The 27,211-nt window shown below is 34.6% G+C and overlaps 3 protein-coding genes and 1 long non-coding RNA gene across 12 annotated transcripts in view; 1 reads left to right on the forward strand and 3 right to left on the reverse strand.

Annotated features, from left to right (window-relative positions):
- Positions 1 to 38: 38 nt before the first annotated feature.
- On the reverse strand, positions 39 to 5,904 carry LOC105839226. Of its 4 annotated transcripts, none has more exons than XM_012685393.3 (13): positions 5,711 to 5,904; positions 5,536 to 5,585; positions 4,605 to 5,281; positions 4,425 to 4,537; positions 2,152 to 4,321; positions 1,930 to 2,060; positions 1,766 to 1,852; positions 1,513 to 1,602; positions 1,250 to 1,359; positions 1,049 to 1,165; positions 765 to 953; positions 536 to 663; positions 39 to 454 (listed from the first exon to the last, which is right to left on the reverse strand). In XM_012685393.3, the coding sequence occupies exons 2-13, from the start codon at positions 5,551 to 5,553 to the stop codon at positions 310 to 312; spliced, it is 3,975 nt and encodes a 1,324-aa protein (XP_012540847.1). In that variant the 5' UTR covers positions 5,554 to 5,585; positions 5,711 to 5,904; the 3' UTR covers positions 39 to 309. The 4 variants fall into 4 exon arrangements, with proteins under 4 accessions (XP_012540847.1, XP_012540845.1, XP_036140762.1 ...); XM_012685391.3 differs by having other exon boundaries at positions 5,536 to 5,590; XM_036284869.1 differs by having other exon boundaries at positions 5,536 to 5,634.
- Positions 5,905 to 6,174: 270 nt separating this feature from the next.
- On the reverse strand, positions 6,175 to 6,916 carry LOC118644935. 3 transcript variants are annotated; one of them, XR_004962720.1, is made up of 3 exons: positions 6,775 to 6,916; positions 6,500 to 6,702; positions 6,175 to 6,385 (listed from the first exon to the last, which is right to left on the reverse strand). It is a non-coding gene; the product is annotated as an uncharacterized LOC118644935 (long non-coding RNA). The 3 variants fall into 3 exon arrangements; XR_004962718.1 differs by having other exon boundaries at positions 6,175 to 6,413; XR_004962719.1 differs by having other exon boundaries at positions 6,495 to 6,702.
- LOC105839227 (glycerol-3-phosphate phosphatase) lies at positions 6,555 to 8,392 on the forward strand. Of its 2 annotated transcripts, XM_012685395.3 has the most exons (5): positions 6,555 to 6,695; positions 6,814 to 6,907; positions 6,973 to 7,221; positions 7,421 to 7,672; positions 7,760 to 8,392. In XM_012685395.3, the coding sequence occupies exons 2-5, from the start codon at positions 6,820 to 6,822 to the stop codon at positions 8,101 to 8,103; spliced, it is 933 nt and encodes a 310-aa protein (XP_012540849.1). In that variant the 5' UTR covers positions 6,555 to 6,695; positions 6,814 to 6,819; the 3' UTR covers positions 8,104 to 8,392. The 2 variants fall into 2 exon arrangements, with proteins under 2 accessions (XP_012540849.1, XP_012540850.1); XM_012685396.3 differs by lacking the exon at positions 6,555 to 6,695 and having other exon boundaries at positions 6,820 to 6,907; positions 6,959 to 7,221.
- A 322-nt stretch (positions 8,393 to 8,714) lies between these two features.
- Positions 8,715 to 27,211, reverse strand: part of LOC105839224 (ecdysone-induced protein 78C) — a 79,682-nt gene continuing 61,185 nt past the window's right edge. Inside the window, exons 4-8 of one of the 3 annotated variants that reach the window (XM_036284871.1) lie at positions 24,514 to 24,655; positions 21,346 to 21,746; positions 20,728 to 21,045; positions 19,484 to 19,871; positions 8,715 to 18,693 (exon numbers count right to left, since the gene is read on the reverse strand). In XM_036284871.1, coding sequence (XP_036140764.1) covers positions 19,488 to 19,871; positions 20,728 to 21,045; positions 21,346 to 21,746; positions 24,514 to 24,655 — 1,245 coding nt within the window. In that variant the 3' untranslated portion in view covers positions 8,715 to 18,693; positions 19,484 to 19,487. Of the gene's footprint in view, positions 18,697 to 19,483; positions 19,872 to 20,727; positions 21,046 to 21,345; positions 21,747 to 24,513; positions 24,656 to 27,211 lie in introns of all 3 variants that reach the window. The other 2 variants (XM_036284870.1, XM_036284872.1) reach the window with 2 other exon arrangements.

Consider the following 27,211-nt stretch of genomic DNA (forward strand, 5'->3'; position numbering starts at 1 on the left):
AAATATTTATTCCAGTCAAAGAAATTTTTGTTCCAATATTACACTTTTCATATTTTATTAAAATTAAATAGTAATGGTACTTTCGTAATTATTGTTGTAAACAAACAAAAATTGTGCATACAAAAAAATCATTGAGAAAAGAGAATGTTACAATTTCTTCTCAATATAATTTACCAAAATAAAATAACACACTTAGTATTTACAAGACAATTTTTATAACAGACACGTAGAAATGTATAGATATTTTTTTAGAATACAACTTTGCATTCTTATCAATAAACAAAATTGTTATTTAATGTTTAAATGAAATTATATACACGATACTTCATCTTCTGATAGGAAGTCCTCTTGAACAATATCTTTATAATAAGTATATGTTATCTGTTGGTTTTTAGATTTTTTTGTTGGTGAGTAACATGTTTGGTAAATATTTGGTGAACAGATTGTATGTGGCCTAAATAAATAAAAAGCTCACATTATAAATCGTACAACTTATTTAAGTAAAAAAAAAATTAACTAAAGATACAGAAATTACCTAGATTTGGTTGTGTCTCCACGTAAAATTCTGTTCGAAGGTATTTCTATCTTTTGTCGTTTCCTTAACGTCATAGTATATCGTGTTTCTGCATCTGCATTTTTATTTGTGTGAGCATTGCGCACACGCTGCACAAAAAAAGAATATATATTTTATATATATTTTTTTTGTTCGAAAATATATGTATGAGAAAATTTATTTTATTTCTATTCTAATGCATTTCAGTTACCTTTCGCGGAGATGCTTTTTCCTCCTCTTCGCTGGATTCAGTAGTTGAGAATGTTAACTTTTTTACTAATCGTCGTTTATTACTGGTGGATTTTCGAGATTTCGCGTTATCAAATTTTTTTTCGTTTTTTGTAAAATCTTTGTCTTTAGGTGATGTTTTGTAATCTCGAGACTTTTTAATAATAATCGTCTAAATAAAAAAATATACATACATACATATATAAAATCTATAATTGTTTGTTCATTAATATATATTTAGTAAAAATGTGAATTTCCTAAGCTTACTTGATTTTTATTTGTATTAGAAGTTTTATTTGACTCAGGCAATGAAGTTTGCTTATTTACACTTTGTTTCTTTGGACTTTTAGAATTCACTTTCTGTTTCTTTTTTTCTTCAGTATCCTATATTAAAAAAATATAATTATAAAAAATAAAGCAAATACTTGAAAAAAATAAATATATCTGTAATTATATAATAATTTTTACCACATTTTTTTGAATTTCTTTTGAGTTATCAGTTAACGAAAGTAATGACGATTCCTGTGAATTGCCCGGACTATAGACAAGATTGTTATCTTTTAGAGTTATACGTTCACCTGTATAAGTAATATCAAAAAATAGCTTTATTTTACTTTTGTAAAAAAATTAATGTAACTTTTTACATAATAATAAAAATTAATTTTTATTAAGTAATGAATTATTAATTAACAAATAGATAAAAAATAAAAATTTATTATTAATCTATTTACCTGTCCAATAACATAATGGAGGTATAATACGACGACCCCTCGAACTAACAGGAGCATTCATTGTTGCATCATGAGGTTTTTCTTTAATTTCTTGAACATTATGAAGTGATTATAATACACATAGTACATAATTTTAACTTTTTTAATTTAAATATTACTTTTATGATATAAAAGTAAAATTAAATAAATTTATTAAAAAAGTAATATTATATTATAAAATTTAAATTAATTAAAAGTATTTTATAAAACTTACCGTATTGTGTTTTCCAAGACAAACAAAATTGCTCGATCTTCGCAGGACATCCGTAACGACATTGTTTCACAAGTTCTTTGGGAATATCTAAATACGAAGCAATATTATTACTTGAAATGTTTATCATATAATATATAATTCATGCCGGATTTCGAATACTTTACTATGCTTATTGTCGTTTAAGGGTCCAAGAAGCTTATAGAATTCATGATTCACCGTTTCAATGAGTGTCGGTGATAATCGCTTCAGCACAACGTTTGTACTAAATTTCCTATTGACAACGTGATCAGCATCGCTATAAATAGAAGAAAATAAATCACTATTAATTATAATATTATAGAATTACACATGAGCCTTATTAATCATATTATTTAAAAGAAGCTTACTTGAGCAATTTTCCTTGAAAAATTAAACCTAATTCAGATTTTGATTTTGCATAATGTACTATTTTTGGCATCCACGCGGTCAACATTTTGGGATTTTCTTCAGTTCCAAGCTTACTGTTATTAGGTTGCTCAATTATGAGATTCATCTTCGGATTAGTAGACTTTATATTATCTGATTCACTTTTGTTATTTGTTATCAGACAAATATCTCTTTTATCGTTAACTGTTGTTTTCGAATGAGAATCATTAATTGTAGGTTTTGTAGCAGTTGATGTCTTCAATTCATTTTTGCTATTTGTTATCGGACAAATTTCTCTTTTATTATCAACTGTTATCTTTGAATGAGAATTATTATTAGTGGATTTTGTAGCAATTGACGTCTTCGATACTAACGTCTTCCTGTCAGTTTCCTCCAACGGCCGAATACTTGCATCCTGCTTTTCCTCCTTTCTCACAATTATTTGCGGTTGTGCAGTGTTCGAGCCTGCTCTACTTATTTTCAAGTTCAAATTTACTGGCATCGAACTGATTATGGTAGGTTTAGATTTCTTTACTGCAGTCTCGCTTTTTATTTGCTCGGTAAATTCTCTACGTAATGTCAACAAAGGATTTTCAGGCAAGTTACTATTAGTTTCGTTGTTTATCACAATTTCTTTGTCCATCTTAGCATGTGATGTTATCGCACTCCCGTTTGTCGTTTCAGTATTCGTGCTCACAGTTACAACGTCAATATCAGAAGTAGCGGTGTAGTCAACGTCCGCAACGAATGGCAAACGCGTGTCTTCTTGAACTTTATGAGGAGTTTTCTGTTCCTTTATAAAAACATTCAAATTGACTGTCGAATTATCGAAAGTATCGAACGGTTGTTTATTTTGCGTCACAGACTTGTCTCCCTTGTACAGATCAAAATTACTTCTGTGTGTTTCTCGGTGATTGGAAAAAATCATTTCTTGTGGTCTTCGAGCAATTTCCATTATCTGGCGACACTCCCTTGTGTCGTTCGTTATTTCCTCTTCATCTTCCGTAATACTAACGCAAGACTCAATGGAAGGTAAATTCTTAGCGATTGGATTCGCCACATGAACCGATTTGGACTTAATTTCCTCTGCACTGTGTGACAGATTCATTGTACACTTCTGAGATTCTGGTTTTTTTTTCACCTTACGTCTGTGTATCCTTCTGGACAGATCTATCGTTTTTAAAACTCGTTCGATCGATATTTTGGGTACGCCCGCGTAAGTCTCGCTCTCCGATAAATCTGAATTCTTGTCGTTTTCCATTGGTTTGTTAACATTTACCTGATTCGATAGCTGATTAGCATGAGAATCATTTCTTAAGCTTCCGTATCCCAGATCGGCGGAGTGTCCGTACACGTCAACATTATTCCTCTGTATCTCGCTTTTCGGTTCTGTTAGATTATTTTCAAGTTTATTAATGTTTGCGCGACTCGCATCGCACATTATATTCTGTTGTACTGGTACCGTTTCCGACTTTGATGTTTCGTGATTCATGGAGATCATCGAGTCATTATTGCATTCCGATTCTGTTCTGTAAGACACTACATAGTCCAAACAATCAAACATCTCAATAATCTTTTCAATATATTTCGGAGAACAATTTTTGTCTGCTAAATTATTGATAATGATGTTTAGTTTGTCCTCCTGGAGAATGTCCTTTAAATTATTTTTCACTTTCTTGGAACTGCATGGTGAATTTACATCTGCTTTGACATTTTGTTGCTTGTTTTCATTACCACACGGTTGCTTTACATGCTTTGTTTGCACGACAGGAATTATATCCTTTTTGGAATTAGAGATAAAAGACTTTATAAATGAAGTATTTTTATCATAATTTTGTGAATCATGAGTAAAGTAATTATGAGATGTTTCCTTCTTTTCAAAATCTGATTTGTATGTCAGATTTTTAGTCTTCGGATACTCGTTTAAGTTACAAGATCCCGTTGCAGAAGTAATTTTCTTATTCCTTACGCATGTATACGTCAAATCTGTAAATTCGGTCTTTAAATCGTCGTCACTGTCGGTAATACGGGTGGGCCAACGAAACGTCACTGGACATCCTTGGCTAACATATGTCCTCCAGATTTGGTAAACGTTCTCCCAATCGTCAGGAAAGCCATTATAAAATTTTCCGCGAATATAATCTGGCAACGCTATATAAAATACATATATACTTATTATATATATAGTTATTAATGTGTAAACTATGAAATATCAATAAAACAAATATTGTACAAATGTACAATGTCGTTATACCATTTCTTTCATCGGTAATGTTTCCTTGTAGAATATATTTATGCTTGTATTTGGATTCGATGCATGTCGCAGAATATCTTCTTATAATCGGTTTGCTGCGTGCAAGCCTTCCACTGTTTGCAAAAAAAAAATATTAGTATTTTTAAAAATACCGATAAACACGTCTTACTTTGCACTCACCATGTTAATGTCCCTTTAATTATTAACTCGTACTGGTCATTCAATTTAACTTTCCATTTTGAAAACACTTGGTCAATCTTATGAATATTAGTAGGAGTTGGTGATGCAACAAGATTATTCAAGTGAATCTTGTCAGAATTTGTATTAATGGATATCCAACTAGGAGCGGTCTTCAAGGAAAATGTATCTGTTTTGAAAGACTGCTTAGAATTGTTAAGTGACGGTGTTTTCTCAGTTTCATTGCAATTTGACGACATATAGATTCTGTCCTGTAAATCCTTGGAGACACGATAAACCTTACTTTTCACTGGAGGTGGCATGATATGCTGATCATTATTAGGTCTATCCTGCTGAATGTGATACTGCTTGACGCTGGACGTGACCATTGCTTTTTGGTTGGTGTTATGACTCTTCTTCTTTAAGACCATGTTTCTCAGATTGTTGCTGGAGGCTATGACCTCGCTCTTGATTAGAGAAGTTTGCAGTGATGGAGCTGTGCAACTGTCCATAGTGTCTACGTTAATGCTGGATATGCTAGGCCAGGATGGATATGCTGTCATGGATGACACTTTCATGTTATGTGTGCTCTTACTCTGTTCTTGCTTCAGTACAGCTAGTTTCAATGAGCGTTGTAATTTTTTAAACCGCTCATCTACTTCAAAATCTCCAAATGTGGTCTGTACGGCAAAAATTTGAAATACAATTTGCAAATTTACGTTTATATCAAAAGCCGAATAACATTTAAACTGACACGGGTATTCACAATCAAAACTTATATTTAAGATCAACTTAAGTATCGTCTTAAGATGTCATCAACTAAATAAAGCTGTATTAGCATATTAAGACATTAGTTGAGATGATCTTGAAATAAAATTCAATTATACATACTAGTCACAGAAACATTTTAACAATTATAGACATGTACACATACCTCATGATAGTTGGCCATCAGAAACCGTTAGATCCCTTTGAGGTTAGGTCCTTTACTTGTAACATAAGTTTACAAATAAAAATTTTATTTATATAAAAGCTATAAGAATAAGAAAAGCTAAAATCAGTGTAATAATGCGGTAACATAAACATTAATTCGTGAACTTTAAACGTACCTGTAATCTCCTTTTTAAATATTTGACGTCACTAACCAATAAACATTAAGCTCCTCAGTGTTTTCAAATTTAAACGTACACGCCACACGTCTCTCACTTTTTTTTTTGTGAGAAGAAAAGAAAGAGAGCACAGATTATCAAACGTCACCTTCGATTTTAACGTAAACTTGTAATTATACAATTTTAATTATATAATAAATACAAAATATAGAATATGATAATTGATAAAAATAAATTTTAAAAAGCGAAATTATTTTTTAAATACAAATGCATTTATTTAAAATTAGAATTTTTACAATTATTCTTTTTAAATATTTTTAAAAGATTATATTATGTATATATATTATATACAATATATAATACATAAAGATAATCCTGTATTTTTTTTTTATCTACTAATTATTATTATTATTTATTAATATAAAATTAAGTTAGATTTTATAATGCATATATATTTTTTATAGCAATCAAATAAATAAAATTTAATTAAAAAAAATTTAAGTATTATTTGTTATTATATATATTATTTGTTATTATATATATTGTTTTTTGTGTCCTTTCGGTTTTTTTTTATTGAAGTGCTTTTTCCAGCGGAAATAGACGGGAAAATCAATCGTTTTTATCTCGATGCGTCTCGGAACGCATCGAATGACAAGAATCATGATTAGGCCAGATCTACAATAGGTGTAGTAAGCCTTAAGCCCTAAGGAATTAATCAATTATATTCGTTTATTCTTCTCACATTCAATTATAATTGGTCAATTTCTTATGACATAAGGCTTACTACACCTATTGTAGATCCGGGCTTAGTCATTCCACGCACAAAAGAGAGTCTGAAATCGAGAGATCGCAGATTGCGAGGCAGCCCATCGCGTATATATCGATGACAGAGCTCCGTTTTTTTTCAAGGTAATAGATGTCAGTGGAATGTCAGCTGATCCGTATTGAACTGATCGTTGGGACCGTGTCTGTCTGACCATAACTGGTAAATACTGGAACGTTATCACTTGATAATACGTAGTGAATTTTCCATGACGATAACACGGGTATATCCATTTCCGTACCGTCATACATCCGTGACACATGCCGTTGCTTTTTTTAAGGTGCTAATGTCCGCGATAAACATCAAGGCGCTCACCCGCCAGAACGTCCGGCGATTCCTGAATTCGTTCGACACCGTGCTGACGGACTGCGACGGTGAGTGCGAGCTGCGTGTGAACACCGCCGGTACGCCGATTGTTCCTTCAGGATATCCCTTTCAGGCGTGCTATGGATGCACATGACGCCCCTGCCGCATGCGGCGGATGTCATCAACCTGTTCCGCAGGCTCGGCAAGCGGATCTTTTACGTGACGAACAACAGCACGAAGACCCGCGACGACCTGGTAAATAAGTGTCGGACCCTGAAGTTCGAGGCGACTAAGGATGACATTCTGTGCACTGCTCATCTGTCGGCATGCTATCTACAGAGTTTGGGCTTTCACAAGAAGGTTTACGTCATTGGTTCCGAAGGTGAGGCTCCTCAAGCGGAGCAAAAAGTCATATCAAGCTAATTCCAAAATAATTATTAAAAATCATTTAGGTGGTCAATTACGATTTATTTTTACTTTAACATCGCGTCTTGTTCTGGGTCTGTTCGCGAATCAATGGTGTTTATAAAACGTACATTCGGACAATTGTTTTACTCCAATTCGTTGATTTTTTAATGCAGCGATCGCGAAGGAACTGGAGCAGGCTGGGATTTCATATTATGGAATAGGGCCAGACCCAATTAACCAGAATGTCCCATATTCCATTTTTGAGAAAGATCCCGAGGTAGCCGCCGTCATAGTCGGTTTTGATGAGTATTTCAGTTACCCTAAAATGGTAAAGGCAGCCACGTATCTGAACAACGCCAACGTACACTTTATCGGTACCAACACGGATGAGAGATTTCCAGTTTCGGGTGACGTCGTAATACCCGGTAGGCATTACGAGACAATTTATGACTTATGTAACTGCATTCACGCGACACATTAATTGAAAATCTGCAACCTCCTTTTTGACGCAGGTACGGGAAGCCTGGTCAGATGCATAGAGAGTTGCTCGGAGAGGAAAGCAGTGATCATGGGTAAACCGGAAGAGTATATGGCCAAGATGCTGATGACACGATCTAACATCGATCCGCGGCGTACCTTAATGATCGGAGACCGGTGCAACACCGACATACTCTTCGGCACTCATTGCGGCTTCATGACTCTCTTAGTTCTGACGGGAGTGAGCGCTTTGTCAGACGTCGAAAAGTGGAAGAAGTCCGAGCAACAGGAAGAGCGGGATCTCGTGCCAGATTATTACATAGACGCGCTTGGCGATTTATTACCATACTTGAAAGAATTGGAAACTGAAATGTCATGAATTCGTAAGATTTAATCTGCAAGGAAGGATAATATATGTACCGTAACATTTTAACAAAGTGATTTTGACAATGAGGTAATTTCTTAAAGTACCCTGCAAATATACACATATGAAATGTCTCTTACGTACTTGTACATAAATCTCTGTATGTGTTTAAATAGAATTATCTAAAAGAATTTTTAAAATAAATTTTAACTATTTATACATATAAATTATGTATGTATATAAATCAATGTATGGTCTTCTGTATATAAATATTAAGAAGTATTAAACCAAAAGATATCTTACAGTCTATTTCGATTTATTCTTTCCTCGCGAGAAAAGAACAGTTAAACAAAATATGATTATTGAAGCAAAAGAAAATGGTAAACTTATTTTAATGTTTCGAATGAATAGATAGAGGTGTGAAACGAGAAAATAAAAATCTTCCACTTTAAATCTTCCAACCCCATATTTATTTTGGTAATGCCTTTTATATGAAAAAGTACACCTTTTTTTAAAGGAATGATGCACATTTCGGATGAAAAGGACTACTGCGAAAGAGATAGAGAGAAGGAGAAGGGGAAAGGAGGAAGAGAAGAAATTAACGAAGGATGAAACGTGTGCAAAAAATCATGATAATACAATATATATTATTCAAATATATATAATATATATATATGATAATGGTAAACTTAATGGTAGAAAGAGTGAGAGATACGGATTCGTAATCCTTACCTAGAGCTTGTTGTAAACTCATAACAATGAAATATATTTAACGCACTATATCATATAATATAAAAGAAGCGTGTGTATGTGTGTGTGTGTGTGTGTGTGTGTGTGTGTGTGTGTGTGTGTGTGTGTGTGTGTGTGTGTGTTGTGTCATGTACGCATATGCATGTGTATGTATCTTTCACCTCGTCGTGTATGTATGTACATCTGTAAGTATGTGTTTTATTTCATAAGTTTCACTTTCTAAGTTTCATCGGATGGTTATGCTCCTTCCTAATCTCTGCGGAGAGAAGAGAATCAAAGGTGCATGCCTATATCTTACACAGACACATCCAAATATATCGATTTTCGAAGAGCACGAGTCATAAAATTTTTTTAACAGCTAATCGTTAACGATTTTCGATGCGTAAGTTGTATTGTAGCGAGACAGCGTAACATTCATTACCACCATACGTATTTCACAATGGGTGATGTTACAAGAAACCCGTATGTGTTTTTCTCAAACTGATACACAGAGATCTTCGGAGCCGCCTTTGCGGATCACGTTCTCTCCAGATCGTTTATATATAGGTATATATAAAAGTTCGATATTAAGTTTCAGGGTAAATCACAGTTCACTCATGATACTTGATGTCGAATATAACGCATTCAAGGTACGCTTTAATTTCATATAACGAAATGGATTGCGTTGATCATGGGAGATCGGCTGTAACAATAAATAATTTTTCTTATGCATCGTTTTGAAACATATATCACAAATCTTTCGCGGACTAGAAAAACACGCGATAGTAACACTAGTAAACATAATCTTTGTTATATGTAATATTTTTACTTTTTTTTGCACATTTTCTTACGCTGCTTTAAAAAATGTTATCAGAATTTTTTTTAATGACAGAAAGAGAAAGAGAGAAAGAGATAGTTCTAATTTTTTAAATATGTAAAACAAAGAGATACGCTTGAAGAAAGCATATAATCGCTTTTTTTTTATTGCCATGCTACACTATCCTCTCGGAGGCAAAATTTGCATTAGTTTACACACGTCCATAGGGATTCCGGATCCTAGGGACGATTAAACATTGATATCTTAAAAAGTATATATGTATTTCGATATGTGCGATCACTTAAATAGAGTCGCCGCCAGTGATATTGCAATCGAAGAGTTTACCTTTAGAACTGTTAAATGTACTGTCTAAAGCAAATTATGTATTACGTAGCTTTGCTACGCACATAATCTTCATTTTTTTTAAAGGATATGTTCTTAAGCCTTCGAAAGTAAGCTCTTCGATTTCAGCTTCGGATCGTCGTCATTTCCCTCTCGGTCTCTATGAATTAGTATTAATGATTAATCTCGTAATTGGCACAAGTTTTTCGAGTGTATTTGTCAGATAAATCGGCTTTAACAAGAGAAGATTTTGAAATATCAATCGTAGACGGATAACGGGTAGAAGAAAGCGGAGGTGATGATGAGAAGAACGAAGCGAGAGATTCCACATAAACAATTCTGCAGTCATCCAACTTTGGAAAACTGATGAATGTTATCTTCGCTACATTTTACACTACAATGTTGCATTATAACGAGACAAGATTGATAACGAGCAATTCTAATGAGAGGGCGAGAAAGACAATAAATCGATAAACTTCTCACTTACAGATATAATATAAATTAACAAATGTAAATCTAATCGTTCCTACAGCACTCGCTCTAAGATCTCTGGTACAGAAAAAAAGATCCGTATTTTATAATGACAAGTTACGCCGCAAGCATATTATTATTTTTGAAATGTTGTAAGTGGAATATTAATTAAAACTGACGACACACACACACACACACACACAAAACACACACGCGCGCGCGAGCGCGCGTACGCACACACGTCATGCATTCACATGCACACTCGAGAGAAATCACATACACACACAAACACACGGTGGTCGTTCGATAGATATCTCTAACGGAAATTGCGAAAATTAAGACGCTGTAATTTCGTCAGTAAACAACCGTACAGGGTAATTCAAACATGTCGCTAAATTTGAATTTCTATTTAAAAAAAAATAAGATAATAGAGAAATTTTATAAATGTTTCCTTTTTAATCATTATATGTGAAATATATCACTTATTATTATCAAGCAACCAGCATGAAAGATTTTCAATTTGTAATTAAAAAATGTTTAATGTATTATATTAGACACTTTTCTGTTCTATATAAATACATTCTTAAAATTAATTAATATAATTTGGCGAAATTATTTTTTCCATTTCGGTGGAAATTCTCTTTTAAAGACACTTTTTGATTGTCTAATACTTTAAGAAGATACAATATTCATACAGAGAATAAAATATAAAAATATTTATCGTATAGATACTGTATACATCAGTTAATCAGGATTTTATTTTTATTTCACAATACGCAATCGAGCGACATAGATTTGAATTACTCTGTATTTCTTCATAAACTCTAAATAAAAATCTGTTTATTCAGTTGGAATGTCGCTGTATGACGCTACGATTATCGATAAAAAATCAAACATTATTATCATATATTTTGTGAAATGGACGAAAGTGGATGCACATAATGCGTTTGAATATAGCAGTAGAAGAATATGTTACGTGATATGCGTGTATGTGTGCGTATGAATGTATGCTTTATGCACACAGGATATACAAAAATATGCGGGGTTTACCTCCTTGCGATTCGATTAAATTTGAAAACTTTCTTTCATAAATAAATTCGAAAATCTGTAAATAAAATGTCAATCAAAAAGTGAATTAAACTTGAAAAAGACGATGTTAGCATTCTAATGATCATTTTAAACAAACTTTTCTATCTGAATTTTAATTTGACGATTTATTATTAGAAAAAATGAAAAATTAATTATGGTTTGCAAAAATTTATAAGAAATTCGCTTTAAGCTAATAAAAAACATATCGCGATGGTTTAGAGGTTCGATAAAAACAATGCAATTTTTGCGATATCCTGTGTATGAATATACACGCGCGACTTCAGCAAGTCACACGTTTAAAGATTAACAAATAAATACAGATATACATATACACGCGCCGGACTATATGTATGTGTGCTCAAGCCGACGCGCTATAAACTTAGACCCGCGTTTATATCTCATATCTAATATTCTCTGTACGCAGATATCTAAATTCTTAATCTCATATAACATTCTATACGCAACTTTCATTATGAGATAAGACAAAATTCCATCCGCGACAGTTGCGTTTAGCGTTAAATGCGAGACACAAACGCGGGTCCTAACAAATCGATATCATCTTATAAAACAACTAAATGAAAACATTTGTACTTTAGCAGTATAGAGCAGTCATTTTTTGTCGTAGTTACCCTTAATATCGTTTTATTATATTTTATACTTCTTCGTTTATATTATATTTTATACATACATATGTAATATATATATTTTTTTAAGAATAATTCCCGCCTCCCTTGGCACGCCGATATCGCCCACCGTTATCATTATCCTTGTTGTCGCCATCGTCTTTATTTTTTTAAATGATGTCTATGTGTACATGGTAATCTGAGTGTCATACATTTTTCTTCAATTGCGAATAGGTGTTGGAATTTCGTCTCAGAAACTTCAACACAGAATTAAAAAATTAAAAATTTGCAGGATTTAAATAATCATTTTGTTGTATTAATGAAATGTATTCTTTGTGAATCGACCTATAAATTTGCAAGTAGAAAACGGTATTTTATAATTTCCAAGCCAATTTCAACAAAATATTAATTTGAGAATCAATTAGACAAAACTTTCGCCAGATCCAAAGTCGCGAGAAAGTGCGTGATGACTGGGGGTGACTTTGTAATATGCACGTACAAATACAGTGGTGAGCATGTATGTAAATAGCAACAAACGTTTATTAAAATTCGGCTCATTTCTTCGCGCAAAGAGACAAAAGAGACAAGAGATTTTTATGTAACATCTTATTTTACAAAGTATCTTAATAATGCGAAGATTAATACATTGATATGTATCCTTTTCTATAAACAAAAGCAATATTCTCTTTTAAACAATAACAATATTAATTTCAACAGAAGTGTAAGACGGACTTAAAAAAAATTTTTTATTTTGAAAAATACGAAGCATTTTTAATTTTATGAGATCACAGTATTCACTTTTTATACGTCGACCACTGTGTGCACTGTACGTCTAAGTCGCTTGATAAAGAGGATATAAATTAAACATTCGGTAACATATATCGAGTATTTGAATCGAGCAGTTTTCCAAATCAGTTTTATCTTCATTAAAGAATAAAAAACTTCTCGAATGTAAACGAGTCTTATATAACGATATTTTTTCGCGATTTGTTAACGATTTCATTTTTCGCAATGTTTGCATTTCTTTTTCAAGCGTCTTTACATGTATACAGGATGAATTTATTTGAGTCATTAACATAAAATCATTAACATAAATTCCTTTTTTTTTAATTAATTTTAAATCTCTAAAAACATAAACGTCAGAGTACTTGGAAATATACAACTTTTCGCAATTTAAATTTTGTGATTAATAAATAGATAATAATGTTTTATTTCTAAGATGATTTTAAATGGATTCAAACAAAATAACACTTCAACAAATATTAAAATTTAATTTGCATACATAAGTCAAAGACAAAATAAAATTCAACTAATAAAATTGAACTGGTGAATTAAATCAAGGAAAAATTGATTCCAAGAAATTTGTCGCCATCCTGTATATTTATGGATGTATATGTTACTGCTTTTGATGTCGGGGAGAACAGGTATATAAATGTAACTGGGAGTCTGTATTAAATCGGAGAGCGGTTATTATGTAGTCTTAGCAACTGCGGGTGGAATACATAAAAGTATTTTAAAAAACCATCTAAACCGTCTTATCGTCATTCTAACATTTGCCTTTTCTTGACTTAAATAGCGCCACTGACGATATAGATTAACGTCCATATAGATTAGAATTACTAATAAGTACAATCAATGTAGAAATAATAATAATATTATTATCAATAATAATAATTATAATCATAATGATAGTTGTAATAATGGTAGCAGTAACGATAATAAACATATCGATGATAATGATAATAGCAGTGGGAGGAGCACAGCGATAATAATTGGATTTTAACCGCAATAATATTAATCGTAACAATATTGATTATACCAACGATTTGTATATATACAGATACTATAGCACCATGACCGAAATCTCGAATCTTGAAACTTAAGAAGAGACAAAGCGAAAGATGAAATTAGAAAATCAAAGACGGAGGCAATGGCGGAGGAGGGCGTCTTTGTCTGAACACAAAAAAAAGGGAAAATTGGGGAAGTTGAAAAGGCGGAGAAGGACAAACTCTTCGAGTGTCTTCAAGTCGGTTTAGTAATTTCAAAAGAATAGAGAAAATAAAGAGAGGCTTTTCGACTTGAAATGATAATAGGACAAGGGCCGATCACAGCCAGACTGTAGATAGTGGAAAGTATAATCTAGATCTCGCTCGATCTCGACAAACTCAATCTCGTATTGAAGTACGAGTGTTTGCGCATCAACACCTACAGTCCGGCTTCTATTCGGTCTTTCTTGCACTGTATCGAGAGGTTTAAAATACATCAACTCGAGTATCGTTCCGTTTTTTTTTTCCGTGTCGTGTGGGTTACTTCCTTTATTTTACCGTACCGGCCAATCGTCGCGAGTTTACGCTACGAGAAGTCGAAGAACGAAGGACTGCCGGTGATCGGAGCGAAAGATCTAGGGCGAGATCAGGGCAAAGGGATCTGGACGCGTCCCTAAAAGTGGAGCATCATCGACTCGCGTGCGGACAACCGGCAAGAACACGAAGGAACACTATCGGCGCTGCGCAAGGACGACGAAAGACGATTGACCGGCGTCGTCGCTAAAAGACAGACAAATAGAGAATTATCTTGCTTTTTTTACCATAATAATACAATATTACGCTATATTATTACTATGACGTATTTGGCCGTTTAATTATATATTCCAGCAACGCTCGCCAGAACACCTCTTCAATTCACGACTGCTACCTCGGCGAATAATTTTCGTGAGACTAGAAATTTTGAAGAGTACGACCGTGACGTACCGGAGAGAAAAATGTCGATCTCGAAAGAAAGTGGTAATATTTATAGTATTTATCCACTCTTATATTGTTTATTTATTAATTTCTCATTTTTAATTTGCATCAAGTCACTGATATAAGAAGCAAATTAATATTTAGGAAATTCTTTATCTTTTATTTCATTATTTACATTTTTTACGCTTTTGTCCTCTTTCTCTCTTTATTCCTTTCTCCATTTCCTCTTTTCGATCGTCTTTCAAAATTGGACAATTATATTGCCAATATTGCACATTGCACTGAAATTCTCTCACAGCCTTTTCTCTCAATTTTTAACCAACGAACATCGATCGTGTCGCTCTGTCGATTCCGGATTTGACATTCGCGATTTCAAAGATCTCAGGATATCAGAGATACTCTCTCTCGAAATTTCATACGAAACTGTGAAACTTTAATCGACATTTTTCTCGCATCGCAATGATCGGATAAAAGCGGAAACAATATGACGATCAATAAGCGCCAAGTCACGCACGCTCGACTTTATATTGAATCACGAGAGAGACCTTCGATTGCCGATTACGATTAAAATATAAAAGCGAGAGAACACTACCACGTGATCGTGATCGTTGCGTTGTAATCACCGATATGTCCTACCTTGCAATTCGCTTGACATTAACGTGTTAATTAACAGCTACTTATTTTTTTTTGCTTCAATATAGTTTCAATATAATGTTCCTTTGTAATATACATATATATATTTCTCCTATATATATATCTGTATATATATATATTTATATTATATTAAACGGTGATATCCTCTTTGTCCAATATATTAATTAAGTATGATATGTTTATTCACAACTTGATGTGAGCGCTTAGAAAGAGTGAGAAAGAGCGAGAAAAAGAGAGAGTGATAAAGAATTGAAAATTCTTCCTTGAATATCGCAAGGACAGGGCGTCTTCATTTCTTCCTCGTTTCGATTTGAGTGATAGCGATATAATAAACCGGGTTTCAATGTCGTTACTTTAAGCACGCCCGGCATATATAGGTAAAACAGTGATATCTATATCAATAAACTTCTTTTTTTTCTGCTCTCTTATTCCACGGATGAGTATTTCGATGCACTCTCGCGCGCACACGTCGCACGCACACGCACGCACACACCCACACACACACACGCATACACACACACATACACATACACACGCGCGCGCGCGCGCGCGCATGCTCTCTGCGATTACATATCGTTATGCATTATACGCTAGTCATTGTCAGAAAGTTTATTAGTGTTTAAAGTTTGAAGAGTTCGGTCGCGCTCGCCGCAGGATCGTTCCGCGCGGAAATGCGAGTTCATGTTTAGAGTTCCCTGGACGTTGCGTGTGTGTGTGTGTGTACGTGCGTGTGTGTTGAGTATCGTGTGTATGCACATGTATCGCCGATACGCGTTGTTCCGCAGATTTTTGTACGCACGTGTAAAGTGCTGGACTCGTCGCGTTCGCGTTCGCTGTCTTCTCTCTCTCTCTCTCGGGAGGAGGGTTGCGCAGTTTACAGATCACAGACACGGTTTCGCCGCGACAAGTAGACGTGCAATTAATTTTCCGCGCGATTAATTGAGGAACTTTAATCCGAATCGCCGTTTCTGCGTTCTGGTACGCTTTCTTGCGCGCTTCCGCCCGGAACGGCCTCCCGAAGCGTCGCGCGACGATATATGTATATAATTCTATATATAATTGTATATAATTACATAATTATATATAATTATATAATTATATATATGTATATATCGAGATATAATTCGCTATTCTATTTGTCGAGTAATAAAAATAGAGATTGCATAGATTGAAATTCGTAGCAGATGCGCCTATAAGAAGATACGTTCTATAAAGATTTTCTCTCGAGCCTTACAGCAATGAAATTTGTATATGCTTTCCTCTCAGCGCCCACGCGCCTTTAATTACACACGTAAGCTCATAGCTGCTGTATGCGTATATGTATGCTTCGCACTTATGTCGCGCGAGCCTTGCTGCTCAATCGTACACGCGTGTTTCGTTAGATTTACGCGGCTGTACAATCATTCATTATCATCTCGTTGTCGCAACGAATCGGGGATTGAAAACGGTAACAAGTTTGACTTTCGATGTTGGAAAAAATGTATCTCGATTGGTCAATTAGCAATTCAAGAATCTAATGAGTGGAATTTAAATCCTTTACATAATAGTTTTACAAGTACCAATATATAATTAAAGCATCTGTCCTATTATAAATGTATATAACTATAAAATATAATTGTAAGTGTTGTTAATAAATTTAAAAAAATAACATTGTAATATTTACTGTCAATTTTTAATTAATATATAACATTGAGAATGACTTAATGTAAAGTCGAAATATCTATTCTTTTTGTACTTTTTAATTTTTATATTAAATATAGTTTTAATCCCATAGATATATACTTTGCTTGGCTCATAGCTTTTTAATATTTGAATTTTAATTATATTTGTAACAAATAAAATAAGAAACATCCGATATTCTGTTTTCTTTCGAAGAGAAATTTGTTAAGCTCTTTTCATTCGCCGTGAAATACATCGTGAAACAAATTCTTTTTCACGCGTCTCGCGACAACATCGAAATTCGAACTCGTTGCAACTATGCTGGCCGCGATACCTGCAAGAGACACGTACGTGCTCGGCAACGCTTAATACACGAGGGAACACTTTGTAATCTTAATTTCTGATATGTCCGTTGAGTATAGTTGGTGTTTCTGATGCTATCATTTGGCCGATTTTCATTCTAGCCGCTCAGACGGGTGTACTGCGCACGCTGTATATATACATATATATTCTTAAATCTTAGAATTATTTGAAGATACAGAAAGAAAAGAAAAAAAAATAAAAGACCACAGAATCTTGAGCACGAACGGACGTCCATGACTCTATTACGCTTATTTTGTGCTTGTTCTCTCATCGCGTCCTCAAAACAGCCAACCCTTACTTGGCTCGTTGGCAAAGCGGCGCGAAAATTCCTTTCATCGTCAACTGAGTATTTCAAGTACCATATATACGCCCGTTCTTGGGAGACGCGCCTACCGTAATGCGTGTGTGCTATTGCCTGGCGAATAGTACAAAGCCGTTTCCATTAAATTTGAGCAAATTGCGCCTGTGATTTCCTCCGAGCTTGCGCGGCGCTCGTATAGAGGAGATTCCGTCTTATTGCTTGCGCAGCCCCTTTTAAGGTGATCTTTTCTTCTGTCTCTCTCTCTTGAGATCATCCTCCATTATCCGCTGAGCGGAGCGATCAAAACATCCTGGGGGAGCTCCCTAAAAGAGATCGCCGCGAGAAGTTCACGGTAAGGGTCCACTGCTCGGTTTTCGCTGTTCAAATCGTCGACGATATATAATATTGCGTAATTCTCTTCCTTCATCCCTTTGAATTTTCGGGTACGGCAAGTCTTTCGCGATTCCTCGATTTTCGAGAATGCTCCCTTACTGACTTTGAACGACCGAGATATCTCGCGACAGGTCAACGAGAATCGACGTCGACAGTCGCGTCTTCGTTTTTTCTTTTAATTTTTCAATATCCTTTGTGACACACAGACAATCTTCACAGGCATGCGTCATTCCTCGTTTCAACCGTTCCTCAATTCGCAGTTCGAATCTCGTGTCGTGTCAGATGGGTTTCGATAACTCTATGAGTTAAAACGAACGATTCTAAGTATTCAGAACGGCCCCGATAAGCGCTGGTGACGACTCGGTTTCTCGCCGACACCGCGGCATCATTGGTCTCGAATTACCTCGCTGTCGCTTACAGAGGCTGCTGAACAAAGGATACTTCACTATATTCGGAAATTCATTTTACGACAGATTAAATAAGATTTAATTAAACAACAATTAAACAAATTGGACTAATATCTGTAGAGAAATTTGTCAAAGCGAAACGGATAAACAGAAACAGACACGGTTTGCGCAGAACAATCTGCAGACTTGCTAATCTAATTCTAAACTGTTTGACGTAGCGTTGCGTTAAGATAATTAAGACTGCACGCATCACTATATTGGATTATTATAAAAGTTTATGCCAATTTCGCGCCGCGTTATTTTATAATCGCTATCGCGATACAAAAAAGTAAAAGCAAATTAACTTTGCAGAGTTTATTTATCAAAATCAAATTACCAAACAAAAAAAAGAGAAGCGGAGAAAATGCAGTTATATTGGATAATACGATTAAAAGTGAAACGAGGATTGTTACAACGGAAGAGAAAAGCAAGCATACTATTCGCTTAAAAGTAAAAGCATAAACGTATCTCGTATTTCATATGAATATCCCCTTGAAGCATTCGTTTGCAAATGTCAGTGCTGTCAAGTCAGTTATCGATTATCCAGTTGTACATGCACATAGCATTCGTGCACCTCTCATTGCTTGTATCTTTTTCACAATGTGTTGTCGATGTCATCCGTTCCCAGAAACGAATGCTTCAAACGCAAGGGAATGCTCTTGACCCCTCATGGAGCGTTCACTTCGTTGAATACAAATAAAAATCCACTTTGTCCTCTCAGTCTTTACATTCGCGGGCCTCTATTCGTTTATATTATCAAAGATTACCTTTTCATTGTAAGTCCTCCTCGCATTTGGGAATGTCGAATATCTCGGCGAACAGCGGCGGTAACTTGAGCTTCGTCCAGTTCCTACGGAACCAATCCAGGAGATTGGCGTGCCGGGCGCCGAGCGCTCTCAGCTCGGGTATCCTCTGCGAGACGTTGGTGATCGCGGTTCCGGCCGTGCCGCCGGCACTCTCGCCGGAAGGTCGCGTTGCTTGCACCCTCAATGCTTCCAGTACGCGATCCTGCAGCCTCTGTACGGCCTTGACGTCGTTCAGTCCTGGCCGCTCGTTCAGCAGCACCGCCGCCGAGAATAGGCCCAGCTCGGTATCCGTCAGCTGGTGGGCGTTCAGCGACGACGTGACTTGCATCAGCGCAGTCACGAAGTCGGGCTGTCGATTGCGAAACATCGAATAAATACAAACCGATCGTATAATATGATAACGAAGACAATTAACGTCAAAGAATTTCTAAATTTATTATCTTCAACTTGTTTCTCGGCACAGAAAAAAAGTTGTTTTTGTAGTTCTATGATAGACCATAAATTTGAAATCCATGAACTTGAAATACGAATTTTACTGAGAAAGATAGTAGATATGTTCGAATATGAATCACATGTATTGAGCTTATAAAATCATAAACTTTTTTTCAATTTTTCAATTTTTCATATATACATTATATAAATTCAACGTAACTATAATTATGTTAACAGTTAAAAGTTGCGTCTTAATAATTCAATTCAATTTGCGAATAACACGTTATTGAATCAGATTTAAAAAAGGAAACTTGATTTAATCTTAAAAACTTTAATTTGTACATTTCTTAAAGATACATTTAAAAAATCTTATAAATCTGTGAGATGCATTAGTAATAATATTGTTTGAAATATTAGATTGCTATAAATAAATAAAATAATAATAACAATAAAACATTTCATAATAACTTCAAACATTATTTTGTTATATAATTATCTTATGTTTAGTTGAAACTATTTCACCAAAACCTTTGATAAAATAGTTCTAAACGTAAAATAATTATTACTAAACGTTTCGTTATTATTATTATAATTTTATTGAATTATAGTAATATTATTATCAAATGCATCTCATAAGTTTAACAAGATTTTTTTTCAGTGATAAATAAATAAAGTATAAAGTATAAACGACAAGTCAAAGTTACGATATCAAAGACAAAATTTAATTGATGCAAGCCAAACTATGTCAAACTACTATTCGCTTTGATTCTCACCTCGTACATCAGCTCCAGCTGTTGGCGGGTGAAGTAGGTGCCGTCTTCAAAGGTCATCGAGTTGTCGGTGGTCATCTTGGAGATGTGGCAGAGCCACACCTCGAAGAAGCCGACTTTGATTAGGATCAGCTGGTCATCCTGTGAGAGTTCGCAGAATCCCGGCATTCGTTTCGCGAACTCCACCACCCTCTGCACCGACGGGGTCACCCTCGTGGCAAATTGCTGCCACAGCCAGATCCTCTGCGACTCGACCGTCTCCGCGGTCGAGGATGCCGCTTCCGGATCTTCCGGGCTCGCGGGCTGCGAAGAATTACTCGCCTAATCAGCAAGATTACAAACAGACCTGCGAGTTTTGCTACACCACTTTCAGCGGAAAGTCTGCGCGTTAATGCGTAATGAGAAATTAAACTAATTCCGTTCTATATCGAAAGAAAAAACAATATTATAGTGATACTATCTTTTCCATTCTTCCGATTAATTAAAAAAAATTTCTCATATATTAAATAAAACATATTGATCTCTATTTTATTAAATTTAATTCTATATAACGATTACTGATTTAGATCAGTGTTTAGATCGCAATGGATTAATTTTCTTTTTCATTTTCTAATGGCTCACCGGTATTATCATAGGTTTCCTCGTGAGGCCCCTGGTGGATTCTTCCGTGAAGCCGCAGTGAGCGTGATGTGCCTGCGAGACCTGATGAATCACATCGTATACGGCCAGCTGCTTCACGTCGGCGTCCGATTGATCGGCCTCGACCACCGCCGCTGACGGTACCCGCGAGATCGCGTTCTGGCTCTGGGTGTTATTGTTGTTGTTATTATTGTTATTGTTGTTGTTGTTGTTATTGTTGTTCTTGTTGCTGGCGTTGTTGTTGCCGGTGTCGGGCGTGCTTAGTTGCTGCATCTCCATGGCCGCCATCGTCGTCGTCGTCGTCGTCGTCGTCATGGTCGTCGCCATCGTGTCCTCGGGACCGCGTTCTCTCGAGCGTTTCGGCACCCTGCCGTATCTCACGGCTGCAAACAAACAGAACGCTTTGAGAATTGGTTTCGATCAAATTGTTACATGTGTTGGTTGCTTCTCGCAAACATTGCTCGGCGATATTGATTCTCGCAAATAAAATCTTTGACGAAGATATTTTCGCGAATATCTCCCCTGCTCAAAAGATCCGTTAGAAACAGATACGAAAAAAGTCTACCCAGACAACACGCATGTCTAAAAGACATCTTTAAGACGTCTTAAAAGAGACGTCTTTGAGACTTTACCAAAAGACGTCTTTATGACGTCTTAAAATCATCTTATTTTAGACGTCTCTCTTAAGACGTCTAAAATACGTCTTTTTTAAGACATTCTTTGAGACGCCATTTAGACGTCTTTACGACGTCTGAGAAAGACGTTTTTAAGACGTCGAATGACGCACATAACCAAATCTGCCGTGTGATGCGATCAAGTCGATCGACGTGCTTATCCCGTATCAATTTTTGAACTCTTGCACGTATCGCGTGTGTGTTGGGACGTTTTGTCCTAGTTTGCTGTGTAACGCAGCCGAGTGTGGATACGTTAATACAACACAACTTTTTAACTCTCGTACGTATCGCGTGTGTAGGCTGTTATTGGAAATAATTAACCTTTCTGACAACAGTTTTTGACAATTAATAAACCGGACGATAATAGTGTTGCGCTTAAGTTGCTGTAAAATATGTGACTGAATCCAGTATCTCTGTAAAATTCTGTAATTTCCAATCACAAAAACATGAAATAAAATTGAAATATATAATATAAAATTTTGTATTTATAAAAAAAACTTATCTTAATAATAAAATAAAAATAAGGAAATATAAATATAAAGTATTTTGTTTAAAATAATAAAAAATAAAAAATAATAAACCTAGCTTTTGGAATCCTTGGCGGAAAAATTTTCTACAAAATTCTAAAAAACTACAAAAATTTACAAAAGTGTGTTTCAAATTTAGCATTTTTCTGTAAAAACTACAAAAAAATGCCAGAATTGGAACACTTTTGTAAATTTTTGTAGTTTTTTAGAATTTTGTAGAAATTTTTTCGCCAGGGATGTCTAAAATAATTTTTATATAAGACGTCTCAAAAACGTCATAAATAAAAAAAATTAGACGTCTTTGAGACGTCTTAAAAACGTCTTAAATCGGGTCATAAGACGTCTTAAAGACGTCTAAAAGACGTCTTTCTGATAGTTTTATAAGACGTCTTATAGAAATATAAGACGTCTTTTAGACGTCTTTAAGACGTCATAATGTTCTCTGGGTATTTAATTGAATCGTGTTTTTGGTTCATCAATATTAGATTGTTTGGCTGAAATTTGTGATAGAAATCCTAAATTTCTGTATCGTATTTTTTGATAGAAACGTATAGGAATAACTTCAGATTAATCCATATAGATTCGTATAGACTTTGAATCATAACTTTTATATTCAATAAAATAACTAGATAAGATCATATAAGAAAGCACCTATATTCAGATAAAGTTTTAATCGTTTAATTCAAATACAATAAAGCAACATAAAATTTTATTACTTTTCTATCTGGTATGAAATCTGGTGTCCGATAGAAATTATAGATTCAAATTAAATCATAAAATTTCTATCAAGTTTCTATATCTTTCTATCAATTTCTACCGAACTTTTTAAGCAAAGGATCTTCAATGAAAGAACGTAATCTTTTATTCTTCATTGATAATTTTAAAACAAATATTTTTATCTATCAGAATGTCATAAAGTTCCTTGTACTTCTGTATGATAATAAGAACGATAGTCTTTGTTGTCGAAAACCGAAATGATTCTTTTTGTACGCGAAAATATCAAACTAGATCTTGAACTGCAGCCGATTAGAAATGGAAGATCCTTGGATACGAATCGTGCTTCAGAGACAATAGAGTTTCTCTCACGGTCCAAGTAATTTTGGATAGACTTTAGAGTTTCACGGACTCCTGAAATTTAAATGCCGCAGTCCCAAGATATTTTACGTCAAAAGTCTGAACATTTGTGAAAGTTGAGTCCCGGGGATTTAAATGAAAGCCATCTCGTTTGCGTTCCTCTAGATTATTACACTCCCCGGGTCTACGTGAGTTCGTTACAATTTCGTTTACGACACGTGACACCATGATGAAGCGGTACTCGCAGGTCGCACGTCGTACACGTAGACGACCGTAGTATTGCGCCTCTGGAACTCTGACGTTTAATTATGTACACGCCTGCCCTTTGGTTTACTTTGCTCTCTCACTCTCTCTCGACACGGGCGGCAAGTAGATTTTGCATCACTGACGGCCAGAATTGCGATCTCGTAGAATTCTGTTTGAATTTCTAACGGCGCCGCGGACTCGTAAGCTCGTTTCTGATGTACGCGCGAGGAATCAAAGTCGCACACGGTACACATACGAATGTATAACTGGCAAATACTAACATACAAAATCTCGCTTGAATATCTTTTTGATACAATACGTATAATTTTTTTTTTTCTCTTTGCCTATGTATGTACATACAGCTACTTGTATTTACAGTTAAATTATTGTTTTAAAAAACTTCACAAAATTGTCTGATAAAGTTGTAATTTTTTAATATATAAAATAACGGAATCTATAAAAAAGATCAAAAAAATTTTAAGGGAATATACGCAAATGAGGAATCCGTGTGTCATGGAATTAAATATTCGATAAAGTTGCTCGAAGTTCCCCGAATACGTTTCGGAATATGACGACTGTCTTGACGGAGTGTAAAAATTGTTAAACGGTAGCGCGAACACGGTACTTACAGTCTCTGGACATGCCGACGGCTAGGCACTTCTTGAATCTGCAGTACTGGCAACGGTTCCGATTTAATCTGATGACGAGACACTTGCCGTCCCTCAAGCACCTGTATTCTATCTGCTTCTGTATGCTCCTCCTGAAGAAGCCCTGAGACAGGAAGTAAGGAAGTGCTATTAATAACAATCCCATAGACCGTCGCGGTGTTAATTATATCTCCTAGCGTATAAAATACGACACTTCGTGCCCTTCTTCTTTGTAACGCCGAGAGTGCAGGAAAACCGAGAGAGAGAGAGGTAACGGAAAACGCGCTCATGAGAAAGCATGTTCTTGAACGCGTGTTATATCGTACACACATTTTCCCAGACGAGAAATTATGTTATTATATCACATTGGAATGTGTATGCTCACGGGGGTTTCAATGATAAATGATAATTAAATGACACGCTGCACAAGTCTCTGGAGAACCACTGAATATCTTTCTAAATTCTCCGCGAAATGTAAAGACAACTTTTCCTCGGCGGAGACTTCGAGAGTAGCTGTCATTTACGATCTTAATTTTTGACATTAACTATTCTGATAATTAAATCTAAATCTGTTCAAAATAGCACAATTTCTCAGAGACATCAAAATTTATATACAATTAATAATAATTTAATAACCCGCTGTAAACCGCTGAAAATGATGGAACAAATTAAATATTTTAATTCTTCTTGAAAGAAATTCCATTTTTTTTCCTCGGTAATTTTGCAACTTGCTATTACTCGCCAAATTTTTAATTTTTAATAACTATTTCAATAATAATTTAATCTAAATTCGTTTAAAATTTATTCAAGTGATTTGTTCAGAATTACTAATATTTTATACTCAAATAAAATTTTGTATTTTAGAACATAAAATCCTTATAAAATATAGAACGTTTTTACACAACTGTTGTTTCTCGTTCATACTTTAGTATTTGTCGAAAAGCTCAATAGTTTTAATATAACTTATGATCTTAGTATTTACGTAATATATGTATTACTTAAACAATAGCCAGCTGCGGTTTTACGAAGCGAGAAGTTCACGCGGAAGTAATGGAATAATGGAACCAGCTTATGGATGAGTCGCGAGCAATCGAGAAAGCATCGGTTTATTGGCATATTACTATCGGTGCTAATTGATGAAAGGTATTCGTAACAGCATGCAACAACGCTAACATATATATCCAACATCCAATATCCTGGAATCCCCGATGGACAGACTGCGTTCGTAATGCAACTGTCGATATTACTAGTAACCGATGGCGCGCGCGACCTCAGTCCTTGTTTCTAAAATCGATACATTATCTCGTGTCAGTCTGTTCGTCCTCGCCAACCGTGTGTGACGAAAAGAATAACGATTTCATAATTTTTTGATAGATAAGATAGATTTTGTCATAAGTTAAACATGCAAAGATTTTAGAAAAGTTTTGCGAAAACACGCCAAGTTTTAATTAATTAATGCTCAATTAATTATAATTAACAGTGTATTAGTTCTATAATACTAGCTAAAAATAATTAAAATTTAAAAACTAAAGGCATCTTAGGTTTATTCTTTTCTTTCCGAATCAACAAAAAAATTTGACCGTGAATAGAATTATGATCCTGAAACGAGATGCGAAGAAAAAAAACAACGAAAAATTTGGTTTATAACGACTTATATACAATGCAAATGTTTTGTTACAATTTTAAGTAACTAACTTTTAAACAAGTAACTGGACATAAATAAATTATTGCACAAATATCTAATAGAGTTTTATTAGAATACAAAATTTTATTTGAGTATAAAATATGATTTAAATTATTAAACTAATAAGAGAATTATGTTCTAATTTTATAGAAATATTCAAACGTAATAATAGAAAATCTTAAAAATTTTTTTCATCATATCGGTAAGAATTGTTTCGTTATAAAAAAAGTACAAAATGTTCAAATTAATATTAGATAGATAGAAATTGATTTTATTTGGTAAAATTAATTTAAAGATTTAAAAAAATTGGGTAACATTTACTTATAAATTATATAAACAATTACATAAATTTAAAATTAAGTTTATTTTGAAAATGCTTTAAAAATTCTTTAAAAAAAAAAAATACATTCCAACCAAGATCAGCTAAGAGAAAAATGTGATTTGATTATTGAGAATAAGATTTATGTTTTTTAACTCCACAAAAACCTTGCTATCTCTCGCAAAAGATTCGTGTCACAAGACGTTCACGCTCACGAAAGCAACTGCGGAAAGAAAGCTGCGCTAGAGTTTCGTACGACAATAAATATTGCACGTGGAAAAATAAAAAAGGAGTAAACAGTACGAACCGCACATCGAGCCAGTAGTAAAAACGTGATGCGGGTCAGACGATTGTGGCGGCGCACCACGCAGTAGTAATAGCCCGGCCAAACGTGAAACAATGGCAACCCGTTCCATTGATTTGTTGCAGTTTAAATTACAATTTATAGCCGGGCGCGCAAAATCTGCTTTATTATTCCAACGTTATTAGCCAGTTATGAACTTTAATGGTATCGATAATTTAATATCATTTGATATCGCTACAATTTGAATCAAACATTAATTTCGAGAGGCTATTAACGCACGTAAGTTAATTTTTATCATTTAAATGATTTGGATTCCCGACTCGGAAGAGAAAATATCGACGTGCGGCGCCAAATATTACCAAATATTTTGGTA

Source organism: Monomorium pharaonis, chromosome 3 (genome assembly GCF_013373865.1).
Source record: "Monomorium pharaonis isolate MP-MQ-018 chromosome 3, ASM1337386v2, whole genome shotgun sequence".
NCBI classification, from domain to species: Eukaryota; Metazoa; Arthropoda; class Insecta; order Hymenoptera; family Formicidae; genus Monomorium; species Monomorium pharaonis.

Coding starts and splice junctions, on each gene's coding strand:
- LOC105839226 (XM_012685393.3), bottom strand. Junction 1,603..1,765: donor GTCTTGGAAAACACAATACG/GTAAGTTTTATA, acceptor ATAATGTTCAAG/AAATTAAAGAAAAACCTCAT. Junction 1,166..1,249: donor AAGAAATTCAAAAAAATGTG/GTAAAAATTATT, acceptor TTTTTAATATAG/GATACTGAAGAAAAAAAGAA.
- LOC105839227 (XM_012685395.3), top strand. CDS start 6,820: ATGTCCGCGATAAACATCAAGGCGCTCACCCGCCAGAACGTCCGGCGA. Junction 6,908..6,972: donor CGTGCTGACGGACTGCGACG/GTGAGTGCGAGC, acceptor TATCCCTTTCAG/GCGTGCTATGGATGCACATG. Junction 7,222..7,420: donor TTACGTCATTGGTTCCGAAG/GTGAGGCTCCTC, acceptor TTTTTAATGCAG/CGATCGCGAAGGAACTGGAG.